Below are 18,474 nucleotides of genomic sequence, written 5' to 3'. Positions count from 1 at the left end.
GAAGTAAAATTCTCAGTCTTCCATAGACCTGGGACTTGATGAAGGTCCGATGCGATTCCCCCCTTTCATTTCCGTACCTCTTCCAACAGTTCGTCTCTGGGAAGCTCTTCCCACGCTTGAAGCTGTCTCAGACAGAACACTTGACAGATATGCAAACTACTGCCAGGGCCTCACGAACCACCGTTTTTTGAAAGGCGGAAGAGCCGTGCGCTCGGGAATCCGGGTTCGATCTAAGAGATAATCGGCGAGTTTGGACCAATCACGGTAGTCTTCTCATACCCGACTCTCCGTAGACATCTTTCAAGTAACAATATGGTAAGCAGTCCAAAGCAAAGACTTATGCATCGGTGGAACGTCCTCGGGGCTCGGAGTTGCACTTGCAAGACTGATACGGGTGGCGATGCTGCAAGCTGCAGAGTGCACTGTATCGATGTGAGGAAGGAAGTGATCGGTATTCCCCCTTTTCAACTCTAAGGCATGGAATTCTGTGAGGCGGACTTTGCTGCGTCAATGTCTTTGCGCTTGCGCTTGACAGGAGGTAATTTCCAAGCTTCCTTCCCTCTGACCAATTAGGCAAGGAGTCAAAGCTGAGAAACTGAGGCTATCAATCTCGGGAACGATTGACCAAAGCTGTCGTTCGTCGAATAGTCCCTTTCAATAAGACTTGATCTCTTCGTAAGCCTCACTTGATCCCTTGGGCCTGCCTCCGCTCCCGTCCTTTTCCTAGAGGGTAAGCGAGTTCAGGTGACCGAATTCAGTTGATGATCTCAAGTTTGTCCGGAAGAAATAGAGTCATGGCAGGCTGTGTGTTAAGCTCCAGAGGGAGACAGAGAGCAGACCGCTTCCGCCGTGTCCGTGGGAGCTCCTGCATAATGAGGCTGCGCACCACTGACTGGTTTCCAATTGTCGAGGCGGATTCTTGTAGCAGGGAGTCTTTCTTTGGCTGATGTCGTCTGCTCCAGTATATTCTACCTGCTTTGTCAGCCCGGGCACTTCTTATTCTCCGAAAGTTGATATGTTGAGGAACGCCACTGTTCTAGGAAGTCGATAGAAGCTCTGTATCTGGATGGTGGCATGGTGGTCAGAGGCTCTGTAGGATCTTGCTCTGTCCTTTTACCCAACAGCAAGTACCTACTTCATGTGCTCAGCTTTCCCACGAGCTGAGCTTTCTGTTCTCGTTCAGCAGTAGTCAGATATGCCCCAGATGCGGCCTCTAGGTCTCAAGAGGCAATTAAACCCACCAGATTGCCCGTAGCGATTTATCTTAGAAGAACGATGTGTGTCATACCGGGGGTGATCTCATCTTGGCCACAAATCTAGCAAAACTTTTAGTGATTGGGTATCTTTCTTCATGGACCACGTTTCCGTCTTCTCTCGACCACGCCAAAGACTCGCTCATGCTGGCTAATCACATGTATCCACGGATACCCCGTATCACACCTGACTTTTTCTCCCTCTTGTCGCTAACTCCGCCGCCGCCGCCGCCGCCACCACCACCCTCTTGCGTCTTCTTCCCCTTTTCATCTTTCCGTCGATTCTGTACTCCACCTGGAAAGAAAAAGAAAAACAAGTCTCGATTAGTTGATCCGCCAGAACCCATCTCGGAGCCGAAGCCGGGCCGTTGTTCCAGACTCACCTCTGCCGAAATATCTCGGATCTGTCGTGGTCGGGCTAATGGCCTCGTCCGTCTCTATCGGACTGGAAGGTACGGGCGGGAGATGCGAGCTCGAGGGAACCGGAGTCGACGGCTTCGACATAATGGGCGGCGTCGCATTGTACGACGTCAGGTTGAGGAAGTCGTGCTCCGACAAGACCCTATGGATCCCCGAGTGGCTACCTCTGGTCGTGACCGGGCTGCCCGAGTGCGTTGAGCCCTCTCCATCACCGTCCATGCGGAAGACGAAGTCGCCACGGCCGTGAGAATTCGAAGATCCTACCGAGAATCGGTTCTCCTCTAGCTGCGACTGCAGAACCGTGTACTTCCTCATCAGACTCGTGTACTGCTTTTGCAGCTCAGCCTGCTTTGCCCGGCTCGCAGCCAGCGCACTCTCGACCGCCGCCTTGGTTTCGGCGTTTCTTCTGCTGTGAATGCCTTCATGAGCCTCCAGGAGCTTCGAGTTGAGCACGCCAATCTGCGTCTGGAAGAGCTTCTTTGTCTTCTGAAGTTCCCCTTCGCGCGCTTGAAGCTTCAAGTGCAGTATCTCGGCTCGGTTCTCCGCTTCTGCAGCCGATGTGATTGCCGCCTGTCTTTCTGACTCCTTGGCTTGCAGATTTCTTTCAGAGATCGACAGCCGTTCTACATCGGCCTTCAAGCGGTCGTTCTCGGCAGCATTGATTTCGACGGACTGCATAGTCTGCTTTGAGTTTAGCTCCTTGACCTCAGCATCACACACCAGCTTCTTCAGCTTCTCGCTCTCCTCGCGTGCACCCTGCAACTCCTGCTGTAGAGACTGAATCTCTGTCTTGGTCTTCCTCGACTCCTCACGCAGGGTTCGTAGTTTTGCGGATAGATCGGACTCCCACTTCTTGGCCAACGTTCGGCTCTTTTCTGACTCTTTCCTGATTTGACTCTCGGCCTTCTTCGAGTCTTCCAATCGTTTCCTCAACGTTCGATTCGTCAAGATCAGATTCTGCGTTTCGGCTTCACTTGCAGCTTCCCGCACCTGTTTCCGGCGCAACTCGCCAATATGCGCCATGTGTTGCTGCTTTAGGTACCTTTCAAAGTTTAAGTCATTGTGGAGTAGAAGAATCTGCCTTTGCAAATGCGCAACCTGAGATTGTCCTTCAGCAACAGACCTCGGTGTAGAAATGACTGGCAGAGGTGGAGGCATGTGGCCAGTAGGAGCCTTCTCTGCTGCTGAGTCTGGATGGCTTAGTGCAAGTGATGGAACGCTATCATTGGCCAAAGACTGGTGGAGTCCAGACTTGATGGCCTTGTTCGATTGGATCATGTCCTGCAAATGGGTGTGGGAGGTCGACGGGACAAGCTGAGGGGGCAAGGTCGGACTGTCCCCGACGATGTCTGCTTTGGGGGCTTCCAAGGAGTTTCTGTGCGAGGGCTGACTGGAAAGAGAGCTCTGTCGTTGGCTGGTTGAATATACACGGCTGCTTGCTCTCGAGTTCTGGTCCAGATCTTGATTGCTTCTCCAGCTCTCGGCGCCAGGTTCCAAGCTGGATCCACTTAGCAAGGCGGGCCCGAGACCGTCTCGATCAGATTCATCGCTGAGAAGGGAGATGTCGCCTTCAGCCGTCTGCATGCTGTCCGGTTCGATAGGCGCGAATGTCTCTGGGGAGGAACGCAGCGCCATACACTCAGCCACGACTTCTGCCGGTTCGCTCGTCATCCATCGCCCGAAATCAGTCTTTTCAGACTCGATCGTCAGAGTGTAGAAGTTGGGATGCAGAAGATGGCTTTGCCTATATCGCTCAGACTTGTACCTGATTTCTGTTGGTTGAACTTCGACCTCGTCCAGATTGGCCGCGTTCGCATGACGAAGATACCGCTGTGGCTTCCGAATGTAGTCCATGAAATTGATAGGATACAAGCCATAGAGGACGGTGAAGTAATTGGCGAGATGGGGGACCTCGATATCGTCGGTCTCGGGAGAGTACTGGCATGTTTCCCACCCTGAAGGCGACGCGAGGCTTTTCTGCTCGCTTTCATCTGATATCGCCGCAATGATGCCCGTCCGTTCGCTGTCCCAGAAGAGCAACCGCGCATAGATGTTGAACAAATTCGGGAGATGTGGCACCAAGGAACTAGGCATATGTGGCAATATCATGATGAGGGCGGTGATGGCCATCGAAATGGCAGTTGTCGATGTGTCCTGTTGCAGGCATCGCAGCAGATTATTGAACAGCGGCGTCTGCAGTATCAGGTGTAGGTGCGGTGGCTGGCTCTGGACAAATTCGCACAACAGTTTGGCGGCTCTCGCGCGGAATTCACTCCGCACGAAGCACGTATCCAGGGTGAAAAGAAAGTCCTTTCATGACATGAGACAACTAGTCGCATTCACAACAAATATAATGTTTGACGTACCTTGGGCTTCCTCCTGCCATACGTAATTAAGGCCTGGCGTATCGCGCGCTCGCTGGACTGCGCAGTCAAGTCACTTTCATACTGTATCTTGTAGTACTTTTCCAACCAAGACAACAAGAGCCTCTTGGCAAAAGGATTCACAACTCGTTCTTCGTTTGGATCGTCTTCTTCGTGCGCGTCCAGCATCAGAACCTCCAGCGTCGCATGGTGAGACTCTTCCATTAAGCCCTTCTCCCGAGTGAAGTTCTCCAGGATCGGGTCGTTGAGCAGGTTCCACCATTTGAGAAGGCGGGTCGGCGTGCGGATCGCGGGTACTAGAAGACGGAAGACGTGGATGAAGGCGGCATACTTGGGCGGTGCACCCTTGACGTGCTTATCCCAGATGCTGAGGAAGTCATCTTGTAGTCTCTCGGCGCTCGAATCCTCGTATTTCTCGTGCTTGTTCAGGTAGGCATCGATGACTTCGGCGACATCGTCGGGTAGTGGGAGGGAAGGCGAAGCAAAGAAGGACGCCAAGGCTTTGGACAGGTCCTTGAGAGACCTAGTGAGTTCGCTGTCAGTCTATCGTGTACGTTGTCGCAAGTTGCAGGTGCAGGTAAGTTGCGCAACGGAATATCGCGCACCACATAACGCAGCGACCAAGGTTGAGCGGAAATGAGGAAAAATACGAAGAAGAAGTCTGGCCACTTACGCTGACGACGCCATTTTCTTAGCGGTGACTCTTCATCGAGCCTCACGATGTTCTAGGTGCTTGTCGAAAAAGCAAGGCAACGTCCGTCTGTGGGCGCAGGTGGGCAAGTCGATATCATGCAACTGTCAGGCAACGGCAACGGAATCTGCTGATGCAAGGTACAAGCTTTGCTGGGGACCCTCTGTCGAACAAGGCCGGGAACGCTGTAGATGGCCGATAAGATAGGTTGGATCATTGGACGGCACGCTACAAGGCATGGGAGGGGCCTGACGAAAGACCACTCTTCGGCAGCACGCGGCCAAACAGCCTGCAACACAGCTTCTGGTTGGTCTCGCTTAGTGTTGCTGTGGGTCTTTAACCTGCTGGGTCTCACAGTGCTGTCGCAACTCGCAAGGCTCAATTAATTGCCAGTGCGACAAGGGCGGGCGACGCCGCAACGAGGAGAGTTCAAAGTGGAGATACTTGGATCTCGGTGGTCCGGCTGCCCTGCAGGCATGTACCGGGACCCACCAGTGACCTCACGGGGAGACTAACCCCGCAATCCGCGAAAGAGCGCCATGCACCGTGGGCCACCGATGCACCCGACCCCAGAAAACGTACGGGAGACAGTGGGACCATTGGACCACTTGAAGCTGTTGTGGGTTGTGGCCTTTTCCAGAAACGCACCTGATCACTCACTCAATGGCCAGTTGACTCAGCTGAGCTGGAGGCAAGCGTAGCACGCGTGGGCAGGAGGGGTTGCTTTGGTTTGAAGCCGGCCAGCTGCGCAGATCCAAGGGGTGAGGGGGACATGCCGCGAGATGAGGTACCTCAACGTCCACCTCAAGTGTAATGCGTTTGGAGGTAAACATTCCGGGAAGTCAAGTATGGTAAGGTCAGGTAAACCGTAAGGAGGTAAGGAGAAGGAGAGGTCGGTTGGTGGTGCAACTGCCAACCCCTCCTTTGTCCAGATGACTCGACCCTTATTACTTCCGTCCCCCTCCCTCCTTCCATCCAAATAGCTCAGAGCTTCCCTCTTCTCCTTCTTTTCTTTCCATCATCACCAACGAACAATCCAATCCCATCAATCAATCAATCAATCAATCAATCCCCAATTCCAGGCAACGACCTTCTCCGAGAACTCATCTCGGTACCCCAATTACTCCAACACAAACCAACAGCTAGCACAAGCTGTATTACTTACTCTTCCCCCCTTGAACAACCCCAATAACAACCGGCACGATGGCAAACAAGAGCTCTGCAGTGGCGGACGAGCCCATTGAGGTTCTGTTCGCCCTGCAACCCAACTTCGACCTTCTTGACATGGCAGGCCCAATGGAGGCTTTGTCTACTGCCCTTCACGATCAGAAGGACAAGAGTAAGTACCTACCTTGTTCCTGAAAGCTCCTGGGCAGCTCCTCCTCACTTCCTTCCCCGCTCCTTCCGCCACGCCGCTGTGACCCAGCCATGCTAATCAGTGCCCAACCCCGCAGACTCCAAGGCCTTCGAGTGTACCATCACGGCCGCAGAGCCCAAGGTCGTCTCCGACTCTGGTGTTACCATTGGCACCCAGATCCCCTTCAAGGAGGCCTATGAGCGCCTCAGCGACTTTGACGTTCTTGTCATTGTTGGCGGCGACAGTGAGAACATTCTCAAGAACAACTCCGAGCCCCTTCCTCTCATCCAGGCCTTCTCCGAGCTGCAGCAGAAGGACCCCTCCCACGAGCGTACTCTCCTTTCCATCTGCACTGGTTCCCTCTTCCTCGCCAAGCAGGGTGTCCTCGCTGGCCTGTCCGCCACTACCCACTCCGACTACATTACCAAGTTCGAGATCCTCTGCAGCGAGGCCGCTACCCGCAACCTCACTGAGAGAACTGATGTCATTGACGATGCTCGCTACGTCGTGAACAACCTCCGCTTCGAGCTTGGAGATGAGGACGAGAACCCCTATGTCCGCCGCAAGTCCGACTCCGGTCGCCGACCCTCTAATGCTAGGTACGTTACCAAATTCCCCTCCTATCTACACTACTATCAGCAAAGCTAACTCATTGAATAGAAAGGGCAGCATGTCCTTCAAGAGCTCCGGCCGCCGCGAGTCCATTACCCGCCGTGCCGCGATGCGTCTCGGCGGCCTTCGTGTCATTACCGCCGGTGGGGTCAGCGCCGGCGTCGATGCCGCTCTGTACCTGATTAGCGCTCTTGTCGACGACGCTTCGGCCGAGGAGACCGCTCGCTACATGAACTGGACCTGGAACAAGGGTGTGGTTGTTGACGGCCTTGATGTCTAAGTCAGACACCAATAGCCATGACAGATGGATGGTAGAAGTTCATCATGATTCACGAAGATCTGTAAGAAGGACGGGAAAAGCCTTCCAGATGTGTACGGGATAATTGCGTCTCCATGTTGCTAGCAATGCTGTGTTTATTAGTACAATCCACCCTTACTTCTTTTTCGGGAAACAAGTTCTGCGGTCCGTCGTGTGAGTCCAAAATCAGTCACAATTCCACTTGTAGTCAACCCCATGTCCCGCAGGAATTGTGCACATCTCTTAAACAAACGGATTGAAATGGTATCGCAACGGAGGGGGGAATGCGTCTCTCAATCCCAAAAACTGCCAGCTGTGGCATTCCCAATTCCCCTCATAAACCAGTGGAGATTAGACTCAGGTTTGTGCGCGGCCTTACATAACCCGTCTGGTCTTGGAATCTGGGGTTGGAGCTCTGACGGACCAGGCCAATCCTTGATCGGCACTGCTCTTGCCTCGTTGGCTATTTGCTCGTGCCAGGTAAAACATCGGATAGGGAGGTGAGTGTACCGCTGGTCTTGTACATCTCGATGTAGTCGAAGATACCTCAGAATGAGGCGGCCAAGACTCGACAGTTGTGTCCGCAATTGCAGAGGAGCAGCTCGGCAGATTCTCATGATTGGGCATCGGCAATACAGACTGAATTGGCGAGAGCGAGTATTGATCTGTCCGGCTCAAACTTTCGGAGTCCGAGATCTACGCATGGCAGGACGTCGCGTGACATGCCTTGACTCCACATCTGCTCGACACACGAGCAGTGCATCCTTGCACTCGGTTTTAGCATTTCTGCCAGCTGCGAATGATTAGTGCACTCAGGAACAGAGCGATGAGTTGATGTGCGTCTGTTGGCACTCTGAATTTAGCCGTGACTGGTGATGCATGAGATCAAGCTCAGTTGCCCATTATAAACCAGAAAGTCGAAGCCCGGGTGCGGGTCCGGTCGGAGTTATCCACCTCTTGTGGAGACACCTTGAGGGAGCTACCGGTGACCCAATTTTACCGCATCTGCGCCCGGAACCTGTCTGGACCCACCTCACTGCTCGGGGAGGACGGAAATACGTAGCCCCGATTGAACCAATCAGCAATCAGATCAATCCTGACCATCAACTTTTTGGATTCTCGCATCACAGAAGCTCCACGGTCGGCTCAAGCTCAGCAGATCAACGACGACAAGATGGCGGAGGCATTGACACAAGCGATAGCCCGCCAAGGGCCGGCGTCCTTCAAGCTGGGAACGAAGGCGGTGTTTTTGTACGTTCACTTTCCCAATCACAGACACCTTCACCCGAAATCGCCTCCCCCCCCCCTCCCCCCTGGCGCCACGCACCTCGAAAACATCGCTTACAGAAAGCTAACATCTCTCATCCCCAGGCCGAACCATGTCGTCACCTTCGTCCGCAAGGACAAGTCCCCACCAAAGATGGCCACCTTCAACGTGCCCCTAACCTTCACAAAGTTCGACATACGCGACTACCTCTGGAACCTCTACGGCGTCGAGACGACGGCGGTGCGCTCGCAAGTCAAACAGTCGGCCATTGAACGGCGGTCGACGGGGTCGGGCTACTTCCGCCCGCAGAACACCAAGGTCATGACGGTGCAGCTCACGAAGCCCTTCGTCTGGCCGACCCCGCCCGAGGACCTCGAGCCGTGGAACAAGAAGCTGTGGGAGGCGCGCGAGGGCGTCTCGCGGGAGCAGTACCGCGGCGATATCCGCAAGCAGCTCGGCAAGCTGGCGAACCCGAGCAAGGACAAGGAGTCGTCTGAGAGAAAGTTCTTGCGGAAGCAGGCGGGTAGAATTTTGAGGGGTTCTGCCGCCGGCAAGTGGGATAAGGGTGAGGAGAAGGTTGACTTGGACAGCAAGTGGGATCGGCCTGTGAAGAAGAAGGGCAAGAGGAATTAGTCGTGGGTCAGGAAGCACGGGCACGGGTGTAGGAGCAAAGAGTAAATGGGTTTGTCCTGTCGGAGAAGGTATGGCGACAAAAGGGGGGAGCCATCGCGTGTACAAAAAGTTGCGAGAAGAGTGGTGAGCATGCGGATCGGCATGTTTTGTACAATATACAACACACAACAAGGATGGCATGAGATATAGAAAAAGTGTCAATTGGTTTTGGTGTCTTTGGATTCATGTTTCTCAGTCGTATTTTGCCTTGATTCAGATGATGCGACCCAGTAATGAGACTCTTGAAAGTGAAGAGCTTCATTGCCCCATCCCCACCACCCGGCAGTCAGATTACGTGCAAACACCTCGAGGCCGCGGTGCCCTTGGGGCAGCAGATCGTCAAACATGCAACGGAGATTTGGCTTCCGCGAGTGAACATCAGGGACGGCAGCAATGACCCTTCCAGGCACCTTTCTATTGTCACCCCGTTTCCTCGCAATAATCAGCCTCTCCCAAGGTTTCCTCCACGCAGACTCCGTGTCAAAGATGGGATCGCCTTGCGACGTAATCTTGACCCATTGCCACTCGGCAGCGGCCTCGAGGCCCCACGATGCAAGGACGCCCTTGGGCGAGGTGAGCAAGTCCACCAGCGTCGCCTTGTTCGTCACCCAGACCGCAACGAGACCGCCGTCCGCGAGGTGGGCGGCGACGGGGATCTGCTCCAGCAGCGCGCGCGTCTCCTTGAGACCGTAGACGGTGGCATAGCCGCCAGTCTTCTTCTTCTTCCTCCTCGCGGACTTATTCGGCCAGGGAGGGTCCATGATGATGAGGTCAAACTTGGGCGCCGTGGAAAGGAAGGATTCTCTAGTCTCCTGGATCGAGCCGTTCAGATACGTAGATTCTGGGGGGATAAAGTGCGCCGCAGCCGCGGCAGCATCGTTGTCGTCCTTGCGCGCGGGATGATCCTGCGGGCTGCTCGCGCTGTTTTCACGACCGCTGCTGACGTTGCTGCTCCCGCTGCTCATCACACGAGGGAGACAAAACGGCGCGTCGTAGCCCCGTCTTAGCGTGTCGAGGGCAGTCTTCACCGCTGCCTCGATCATGAGGTCTGCGAGCTGGCTGGCCGGCGTCTGGTTGTTGGTTTGGGGGTCCCGGGGCTCTGGTAGCGTAAATGGTGCGGAAACGGGGTCAACCGAGAGGAGCCGTCTCTGTGGTGGTTGTCCTGTTGTCTCGGCACCTTGGCCCGGTAAGAACTGGCTCCCCTCTAGCGAGGCGGGGATGTCGATGAGGAAGACGGATCGGTCTTCATTGTGGAATAAGACGCATCTTGGCGACGGGCATGCCTGAGAGGACATTGATGAAAGGCTAGAGGCCATAGATAGAATTGTTTCTTCTTCTCATTCTTCACCTTAATCAGGGCCAGTGTGCCTCGTGGCTTTGACCCGGGGCGTCTTCCCCGGAGGCTTGATTTGAGGCCCGGCGCAGTCCAAGTGCCCCTCGACCGGACCCGGGGGCTTAACTGGGGTGGCCGTGGGAGAAAATAGTCCGGTGCTTGTAGTCCAATCCTACCGAGGGCCCTCCTGCGTTGGTGTGGTTTCCCCCTTGGACAAGCGGTCTGGTGTTAGTTTTTTTGTGTGAGAAAAGTTCTCTGCAGTCCCCGATTCGACTGCCCACATGGAGTGAATTTGCGGAGGTATCGTGGGTATCAAAGGCCTAACCCCGGACCGGAGCTGAGTAAAGCAGAGAAGATCCTGGAAAAGACAGCCCGCTGTACTCCGTAGAGGTCGAGAAGTTGAAAATGACCATCCGCCCGCGTCGACGCTCGGCAATCTTCGGCTCGTGGCCCAGACCCCTGTACTCCGTACTAGAACTCTCAGCGGGCAACCCCCAATTTACCGCTCGTGCGCCACGCTCCTCCCCCCCCCCCGTAGAGCAACAGTTGTGTGCAATGAGAGGGAGCCTTTTTAAAATCTCGCCTTTATGACGTCCCGCCCCGTCGCATTTCAGCTTTAGACCCTTCCCTACCCTTCCCTTCCCGCGCTCTGCCTCCTTGGAACCTTCTCCACGATCACCACTCCCCCCCCCACGATCCTTACACTCCTTGCGTGCCAGCTCGTGCCTCGGGCTCCTTTTGTTTCTCCTATACCAGTCCCCGAAACCCTCGACCTCGAAAACCTAGAAACACACACCTCGAAAGAACGACTTGCGGAATGCTTCTCGAGTAACACCGGGCCAAACAACTTTCAAACATCCAGCCAAGCGAACGAGCGCGCTCGCGGGTTGCGCTGACTAGGTGATGCCGTCAGCGCTGCTGGAACATGCCTCCATGTCGGAGGTAGCACCGAACAACCAACGAAATGCTGCGCGACCGAAGCCAGACGCGAGGGCCCCTCCCGTCTGCCCGACCGACGACGACGAGACGGTAGCCGTTAGGAAGCAGACGCGGACGTTCGACTATATCTGGCGATCTGGTGTCGCGGGAGGCCTGGCAGGATGTGCTGTAAGTAGCAGAAGAAATCAGCGTTGAAACCTGGGAGTGGAAGATCCGCCAAGCTGACGCAGGTTTGCATCACAGGCAAAGACGGTTGTCGCACCCCTTGACCGAGTCAAGATCCTGTTCCAGGCGAGCAGTCCGCAATTCGCAAAATACACGGGGTCATGGTTCGGTGTCGTGACGGCAATGAAGGATATCCGCTCCCACGAAGGCTTCACGGGGTTGTACAGAGGACACTCGGCCACTCTCCTCCGCATCTTCCCCTACGCCGGAATCAAGTTTCTTGCCTACGAGCAGATCCGCTCCATGATTATCCGGAGGCAAGACCAAGAGACGCCCTGGCGCCGGCTTATCAGCGGCTCCCTGGCGGGCATTACATCCGTATTTTTCACATATCCCTTGGAGGTGATTCGGGTCCGGTTAGCGTTTGAGACAAAACACGGCGGTTCTTCGTTATCCGCGATTTGCCGGCGGATCTACAACGAGCGTTTTGTGCGGACGTCCCCCGCCTCGCAAGCGGCCGGCACCTCGGCAACTGAGGCGGCCGCCTCCGCCGTCACCGCCGTTGCCCCGCGCTCGGGTCTGATCAACTTTTACAGAGGCTTCACACCGACCATGCTGGGCATGCTCCCCTACGCCGGCATGTCCTTTTTGACGCACGACACGGCCGGCGACGTTCTCCGCCACCCCAAGCTCGCCAAATGGACAACGCTTCCGCGGCCCGAGAACTTGCCTGCGGGCAAGCCCACGCCGCTGCGATCCTGGGCCGAACTACTCGCCGGTGGTGTTGCCGGCCTCATCTCCCAGACTGCGTCGTACCCCTTGGAGGTCATTCGCCGGCGGATGCAGGTCGGTGGCGCTGTAGGCGACGGTCACCGACTGCGCATCAGCGAGACGGCCGCCATGATTTTCCGGGAGAGGGGTATGCCGGGGTTCTTCGTGGGCTTGACTATTGGCTACGTCAAGGTTGTGCCCATGGCAGCGGTCGCCTTTTACACGTACGAGAGATCCAAGATCTGGCTGGGAATTTAGACCGGCTATCCTCTGTTGCGTGGGGGCTGTTTGAGTTTGGCGTTGTTGGAACACTGGGACAAACAAGCATTTTTTAGGGGGGATTTTCTTTTTTTCATGAAACACGCGGTTTAGAGGAGCAGTTCTCTTGGGACCAAACCAAAGGAGTAAGAAGGAGCACTAAAATGGCGGCTGTTCTGCACATGCCATACATCCAATACATTTCTGGATTTGTTGCGCTACATGCCAATACCGTGGCGTTTCACTGTGAGATGTATATGATGACCGCTCTATTGGATGTGTCCGAAGATATGGAACAGGGGCATGGTACTCTAAATCGTAATTCATCAATTTCATTCCTTCTCTTCGCCAACGCATCTCGTAATCTCAACACCATCCTAATGAAAATATCGTCAGCACTCATATGAGCTAGAGCAATCAATCTCCAGACCGAGAGAGAGCACTTACAGGCACACCAGTCGGCTCAAAGCTGTTGCTCAACTTGCTCTCATACCGCAGATTCGGGTTCCCGATACGCGACAAATCCAACCTCTCCTCCCCCTCCCTCTTCTCGTACTGCTTCGCCGTTCGCTCGTCATGCCACCCAGCCGCCTTGCGCGCCGCGCCGACGTCCTTTGCAGCGGCGCGCTTCTCGGCCACCGAGCTGCGGACGTACTCGAGGTACGGCGGGTTGCCCGGCTTGATGACGTTGTCGGCGGCGAGGACGGAGCCGGGCGTGACGAGGCCTAGTTGTTCGGCGAGTTTGATGTCTGTGGTGTAGGCGGGTTTGTAGTGGTCCAGGAACATGAGGTCGATTTTGGAAAAGCCGCCGGAGGTGGAACCAAGGGAGTGCAGGCGCGCGATGGAGGCGTCGCTGGGGCCGACGACGACTTTGACCGTGTCGGTGAGGCCGGCGAGGTCGACGAGGGAGCCGATGACGGCGGCGAATTCGGGGTTGCGCTCGAGGGAGAAGTATTGCGCTCCGCCTCCGGGGGAGGCTTTGCGGACGGCGGCGCCGAAGAGGATGCAGGAGTAGCCTACGTAGCCTCCTAATTCGACCTGTTGGTGGGTGTTAGAGATGAGATGAGATTGGATGAAAGGGTTTCTCAAAAAAAGTTTCAGATCATTCGTTCATGGTCAGAACAGAACACCAACAAAACAAAGCCTTCGGATGGTTTGCATGTTCAATTTTCCGTCTCAAGTCTGCTCAACTTGCGACGGAAACCCAAGTTTTGAGATGAGATGTTGCTTCTTACCATCACCTTGGGCTTGACCTCGGCGATCAAGTCTGTCACGATCTTGCCCTTGTCCTCGCCCACATTCATCAGGTACTTCTTGGTCCGGCCAAAGTCGTCAATCGCCTTCAGGACGCCCTCGGGCGAGCCGCGGATCTCATCGAGATTGGGCTGGCTGTACACGAAGTGTAGGAGTTCGATCTCGCGGCCGTCGTCGAAGAATACTTCTTCCTGGACGGCGTATGCCTTGCTTTCGTCAAAGTGAGGCATCTTGGCTGTTGATTGTGACGGGAAACACCACTCGTGTTCTGGTATTGCTTATACCTCAATTGGGATCGATGGGTCCTTCTGAAGAAAGATCTATGTAGACAAAATACTTGAAGAAGGGGGCGAGAAGGAAGGGAAAAGCAGAACAGAACGCGTTCCCCAAGCAGTTCATACCAAGGGCCACAGGCCTAGTTATCATCACGATGGATGAAACAGACCTTTCCACCCACCACTAAACGCCGACTCCGTCGCGCGTAAGCAAGGAATTCCGAGCAAAGCAGGCAACATTGACGGGAACCGTAGCTCTCGGCGACCTTGACCACCTTTTCCACACCCTCCTACCCCAACTTTCCCGTCCCCCCCCCCCCCCCCCCCCCCCCCCCTCACACCTGTGGAGCTGCCCCTCCCCTCCTCCGATCTTCCCAAATTGAATCGACCAGGCAATAATTGCCGGCGAAGCACAGCAGCAGCGGGAAGAAAGCTCAGCCATCATCCATGATCATTGACATGCCTTTGGGCTATTTGAAAGCTGCCTTGAGGTTAGGCGCCACAGGGTACCTATGTAGCTCCGACCTGAGAAAGAGAGACATCTGGCCATGGCGGGGTAACTGACCGGACCTTGCATCCCGCAAAGATGGTGATTCGCAGCTTCCGCAATGTGTTGAGTAAGAATACGGTCAGGTACATAGACAGTTACAAAGGTACATCAGTACGGGAGTACAAAATCATGTGCTTTCGCGACGATTGCGGGTAGTGGCACGCGGAGAGGGGCAGTTGGCTGGGCACGGCAAGTCATGACGCGCATAACGCCTCATCGACCGCGTCAAAGATGTAATTGAGTTTTACATTCGAGCTTTCCCAACTGCAGACCAACTGCAGCTTTCTCAGCTCATGCCAGCTTTCTCGGCCGACTGCGGGGTTTTCCAAACGTCTTAACTGCCTTTTGTCTTTTTTCCAATCAAGGTGCGTCAAGCCAACGGTAGCACGAAACCAGGGGGGACGCCGCTGATCCAACAACCAGCATGCGACTCGATGCTTTCATCCGATCCATGGCTCCCACGCTTGACAGCATTCGAACAAATCCGATGAACCAGAAATGCCACCTGAATCCATGTTCGCAACGGACGCTGTGCTTCCCCCAGCCAACGAGAAGCTGTCAACGACCCGATGCGGCTCGCCGGAGGGTTTTCTCCCCTGGTTTGTCCTCCCACCCTTTTCCCCACGTGCGAGATCTAGATCTCACGACTCGTGTCGATCATCTCCTGGAAGCAAAGGCAAGCAGCACTTGGGGCCTGGGCTTGTCTCTGACAGCCAGCCTCTCGTTCCTCTCTAGCTTGCTCTAGCTTGCTCTAGCTACGCTTGGCTCCGCGTTCCTACCGAAGAATTATCGAATGTCGATGACGGAATCGACTTTCCAGACTGAAACATGGAATTTCTCTAGCTCTCATTCTGTTTGCCGTTATGCTCGACAGGCGGCAAATAGGGAACATCGGAAGACACTCCGAGTATAGCACGCCATCTTCCCGCCCCGCGGACCGCATTGGTTACGTGACACAACAAGCAGAGAGCCTGTGGCATGCGGAACTAACGCCAGAACGGACGCCAGGCCTCGCTTCTAGACGTCTCCGGGGCCAGAAGCTGTAGGCCTCATTGGCCAACGTCATGAGCATCACGACACTCCCTCTGCACATTGCCGTCACGCAGCAACCGTAATACGAGAGGAACGAAAGAGATCTGATGAAGGAAAAAAAAAAACCACGCATTCAACGAGGGCGATCCCATCCAAGCTTGCCCGTACTAGCAACTCGCTTGCGCCACCAAAGTTTGACGGCAGCATCGAGTCGAATGTACTTGTCACCGTTTCTCCTCTCTTGTCAACTACCGCGTTGCGCCAGCTGCTTTCCCCAAAGGTAAAGCAGCATAGCTCCAAGCTTACGCGCCCGGGACAAGCCGGGGTCTTGCCTTTTGGGCTCCGACCCTTGCTTGTCGTCTTCCGATGACTTGCTTTCGTCTGCCTTGGGATTGTGTAACTTGATCCTCTTTTGAGGAGTCGGTCAACCTGGAGTGGGCCTAGGTGAGCGTTGGAGGCGCAAGTGATGATGTCGACAATTCGTCGACAATTCTCCGGGGATTGACATTCGCCGAAAGAGCATTGTCTACTGGAACGAGAAGTATCTCATACGGCTGCGGTCTTGTCTCGCAATTCTGACTGTGGAAGCTTAATTCATTCAAAAGCCTGGTGTTGGAAGCACCTCTCTGGCAGATTCCTTTCATCTTGACAAACGCACTCTTCTCCCCATTGCGCAATACCCAGACTCAGTCAATCCCAATCCCCCTTTTCTCAAGATGGCATCAGACATGAAGGCGACGGTTGAGCCCACCAAGAAGGGCTTCTCCGTCTGTGGTTACGAGAAGATCGAGTACGACTTCGAGTTCCTCGATGGTGTCTTCAACAAGCAGAACAGCCAGCTGGCTGATTGCTACTCGCGCTGGAAGCGATGCCTGGCTGTCATGGACCTCAACATCTTCAACATCTATGGAAAGGAGATGAAGGAGTACTTTGACCACTACAACATTGAGCTCAAGATTCACAAGACCATGATTGGCGAGAAGGCCAAGTCCATGGAGACGCTGCTGAGCATCGTCGACTCCATGACTGAGTTTGGTGTCTACCGCAAGGTATGTAGTCTGTCTTGAAGTTCCTGAACCTGTTTAACACCCCTTGAAGGAGCCTGTTCTTGTTGTTGGAGGTGGATTGGTCACAGATGTTGCTGGGTATGTTTCCCCCGAATTACTCCCTGGTCTGCTAGACTTCTCACACAACCCAGCTTCGCATGCGCTGCTTACCGCCGCAACACGCCATTCATCCGCATTCCCACAACAGTCATTGGCCTGATCGATGCTTCCGTATCCATCAAGGTCGCTGTCAACTACGGCAACTACAAGAACCGTCTGGGCGCATACCACGCACCGACACACACCTTCCTCGACTTCACTTTCTTGCGAACTCTTCCCACCGCACAGATCCGCAATGGTTTCGCAGAGCTGATTAAGATCTCTACTTGTGCCCACCTCGAGACCTTTGACCTGCTTGATCGCTTCTGTGAGGAGTTGATCAAGACTGGTTTCGGTCGCACTGATGGAGCTAGCAAGGAGGTCAGGGATGCGGCTGACAAGATCAACCGCAATGGTATCCACGAGATGTTGAAGCTTGAGACTCCCAACTTGCACGAGATCATGCTCGACCGTGTCATTGCCTACGGCCACACGTAAGTCACTTTTTGCCCTGCATGCGCCACGAGGCCCTAGAAGCTAATCCCGCGCAGTTGGTCCCCTCTCCACGAGCTCTCCCCTGATGTGCCCCTGCGCCACGGCCACGCCATCTCTATTGACATGGCCTACTCCGCAACTCTCGCGCACGTTCTCGGAAAGCTATCATCGAATGAGCACCGCCGCCTGCTGAACCTCTTCTCTCGCGCCGGTCTCTCCATGGACCACCCCCTGTTTGACGAGAGCATGCTCGACAAGGCTACCTCTGCCATCCTCAAGACCCGTGACGGCAAGCTTCGCGCCGCCATTCCTGCACCCATCGGCACTTGCGAGTTCCTCAATGACGTCTCTCACGAGGATATGTGTGCTGCCCTCAAGGTGCACAAGGAGCTCATGAAGGAGTACCCCCGCCAGGGTGCCGGTCTCGAGGCCTACGTTGATGCCAGCGACACTGGCTATACGATCAACGGCTCCTCCGTAGAGGACGAGTCCCGCAAGTTCATGAACGGCGTTGAGCAGGCCGTCACCCGCGACGACACTGTCTCTTCCAACGGTTCCTCGACACCCGAGTACGGCCTGTCAAATGGCAAGAACCTGAACCAGGACAAGGCTACGTATGCTGCGGCTGGCTTCGAGCCCGAAGTCTTGAAGAAGCTTAATGCTGAGGAGATGAAGAGCTCCAGCACACATGGCAAGGTCCACGTTGATGAGGAGTGTTGCTAGAAGCATATCAAAAAAGAATTCTCATTTGTAAAGCGGCGAAAGAAGTATTGTTAGGATAATTGCGTGGTAGGGATTACAAAAAACTCGAGCATAGCTCCTGAGTAGAATTCAATGGATTGATAAGTCAATGTTTACCACAACCACACCAGTATGTGCATGTGCAAGCCTCGCAATTTGTTCTCGTCTTATGCAAGTATCATCAACCCAAATTGAGAGCATTCCGAGCAGTCTATTGAGCCAACCCTAGGATCCTTACACTCTGCTTTTTGAACCAAGTCCTGCCTCCCTGCTATACCCCTCAGACCTTTTCAATCATACTTTTCGTTACTCCAGGTATCCTCCAGCAAAAGGTCGACATCCAAACCCCCCAAACCCACAACACACAATATCCACCTCCTCTCCCCTCCCCTTCGACCCGCATCATAGACCCTCCCATCCTCCCACCTCGTCACCAACCATATGTACAAAGCCTGCCCGGCTAGCTCAATCGGTAGAGCGTGAGACTCTTAATCTCAAGGTTGTGGGTTCGACCCGTAAGTTACGACTCATTGTTTGACGATGTTCAAAACATTCAAACTAA

At 54.6% G+C, this 18,474-nt stretch overlaps 7 protein-coding genes and 1 non-coding gene across 8 annotated transcripts; 5 read left to right on the top strand and 3 right to left on the bottom strand.

Annotated features, from left to right (window-relative positions):
- Positions 1–1,408: 1,408 nt before the first annotated feature.
- Positions 1,409–5,855, bottom strand: BDP81DRAFT_457901 (tuberous sclerosis 1; the record flags this gene model as incomplete). Its single annotated transcript, XM_060593344.1, has 5 exons — positions 1,409–1,548; positions 1,886–3,983; positions 4,040–4,570; positions 5,241–5,259; positions 5,839–5,855. 5 exons carry the CDS (start codon positions 5,853–5,855, stop codon positions 1,409–1,411), a joined length of 2,805 nt encoding a protein of 934 aa, XP_060449558.1.
- Positions 5,856–5,951: 96 nt separating this feature from the next.
- BDP81DRAFT_445946 (class I glutamine amidotransferase-like protein) lies at positions 5,952–6,997 on the top strand (the record flags this gene model as incomplete). Its single annotated transcript, XM_060592012.1, has 3 exons — positions 5,952–6,087; positions 6,203–6,704; positions 6,766–6,997. The coding sequence occupies 3 exons, from the start codon at positions 5,952–5,954 to the stop codon at positions 6,995–6,997; spliced, it is 870 nt and encodes a 289-aa protein (XP_060449557.1).
- Positions 6,998–8,189: 1,192 nt separating this feature from the next.
- On the top strand, positions 8,190–8,915 carry BDP81DRAFT_310088 (ribosomal protein L23; the record flags this gene model as incomplete). Its single annotated transcript, XM_060583605.1, has 2 exons — positions 8,190–8,266; positions 8,387–8,915. The coding sequence occupies 2 exons, from the start codon at positions 8,190–8,192 to the stop codon at positions 8,913–8,915; spliced, it is 606 nt and encodes a 201-aa protein (XP_060449556.1).
- Positions 8,916–9,112: 197 nt separating this feature from the next.
- BDP81DRAFT_309669 (MT-A70-domain-containing protein) lies at positions 9,113–10,270 on the bottom strand (the record flags this gene model as incomplete). Its single annotated transcript, XM_060583565.1, has 1 exon — positions 9,113–10,270. The coding sequence occupies one exon, from the start codon at positions 10,268–10,270 to the stop codon at positions 9,113–9,115; it is 1,158 nt and encodes a 385-aa protein (XP_060449555.1).
- Positions 10,271–11,220: 950 nt separating this feature from the next.
- BDP81DRAFT_457897 (mitochondrial carrier domain-containing protein) lies at positions 11,221–12,420 on the top strand (the record flags this gene model as incomplete). The annotated part of the gene is made up of 2 exons (XM_060593343.1): positions 11,221–11,394; positions 11,470–12,420. 2 exons carry the CDS (start codon positions 11,221–11,223, stop codon positions 12,418–12,420), a joined length of 1,125 nt encoding a protein of 374 aa, XP_060449554.1.
- A 166-nt stretch (positions 12,421–12,586) lies between these two features.
- BDP81DRAFT_124995 (S-adenosyl-L-methionine-dependent methyltransferase) lies at positions 12,587–14,139 on the bottom strand. Its single transcript, XM_060581654.1, has 3 exons — positions 13,656–14,139; positions 12,868–13,458; positions 12,587–12,797 (listed from the first exon to the last, which is right to left on the bottom strand). The coding sequence occupies exons 1-3, from the start codon at positions 13,902–13,904 to the stop codon at positions 12,753–12,755; spliced, it is 885 nt and encodes a 294-aa protein (XP_060449553.1). The 5' UTR covers positions 13,905–14,139; the 3' UTR covers positions 12,587–12,752.
- A 2,108-nt stretch (positions 14,140–16,247) lies between these two features.
- On the top strand, positions 16,248–17,894 carry BDP81DRAFT_457895 (3-dehydroquinate synthase; the record flags this gene model as incomplete). Its single annotated transcript, XM_060593342.1, has 4 exons — positions 16,248–16,580; positions 16,630–16,676; positions 16,730–17,170; positions 17,228–17,894. 4 exons carry the CDS (start codon positions 16,248–16,250, stop codon positions 17,892–17,894), a joined length of 1,488 nt encoding a protein of 495 aa, XP_060449552.1.
- Positions 17,895–18,370: 476 nt separating this feature from the next.
- On the top strand, positions 18,371–18,435 carry BDP81DRAFT_t83. Its single transcript has one exon. It is a non-coding gene; the product is annotated as a tRNA-Lys (tRNA).
- The last annotated feature ends 39 nt before the right edge of the window (positions 18,436–18,474 follow it).

The sequence above is a fragment of the Colletotrichum phormii genome (assembly GCF_030913505.1).
Source record: "Colletotrichum phormii strain CBS 102054 chromosome Unknown BDP81scaffold_3, whole genome shotgun sequence".
NCBI classification, from domain to species: domain Eukaryota; kingdom Fungi; phylum Ascomycota; class Sordariomycetes; order Glomerellales; family Glomerellaceae; genus Colletotrichum; species Colletotrichum phormii.
Note: the sequence above shows the minus strand (reverse complement) of the source record. Positions and strands in the feature narration are given on the sequence as shown.

Bases quoted from the DNA above. Each gene is read 5' to 3' on its own strand.
- BDP81DRAFT_124995 (XM_060581654.1), bottom strand. From the start codon at position 13,904: ATGCCTCACTTTGACGAAAGCAAGGCATACGCCGTCCAGGAAGAAGTA. The intron at 13,459-13,655 runs GTAAGAAGCAAC...ACCCACCAACAG, and splicing joins AGGTCAAGCCCAAGGTGATG to GTCGAATTAGGAGGCTACGT. The intron at 12,798-12,867 runs GTAAGTGCTCTC...TATTTTCATTAG, and splicing joins TTGAGCCGACTGGTGTGCCT to GATGGTGTTGAGATTACGAG.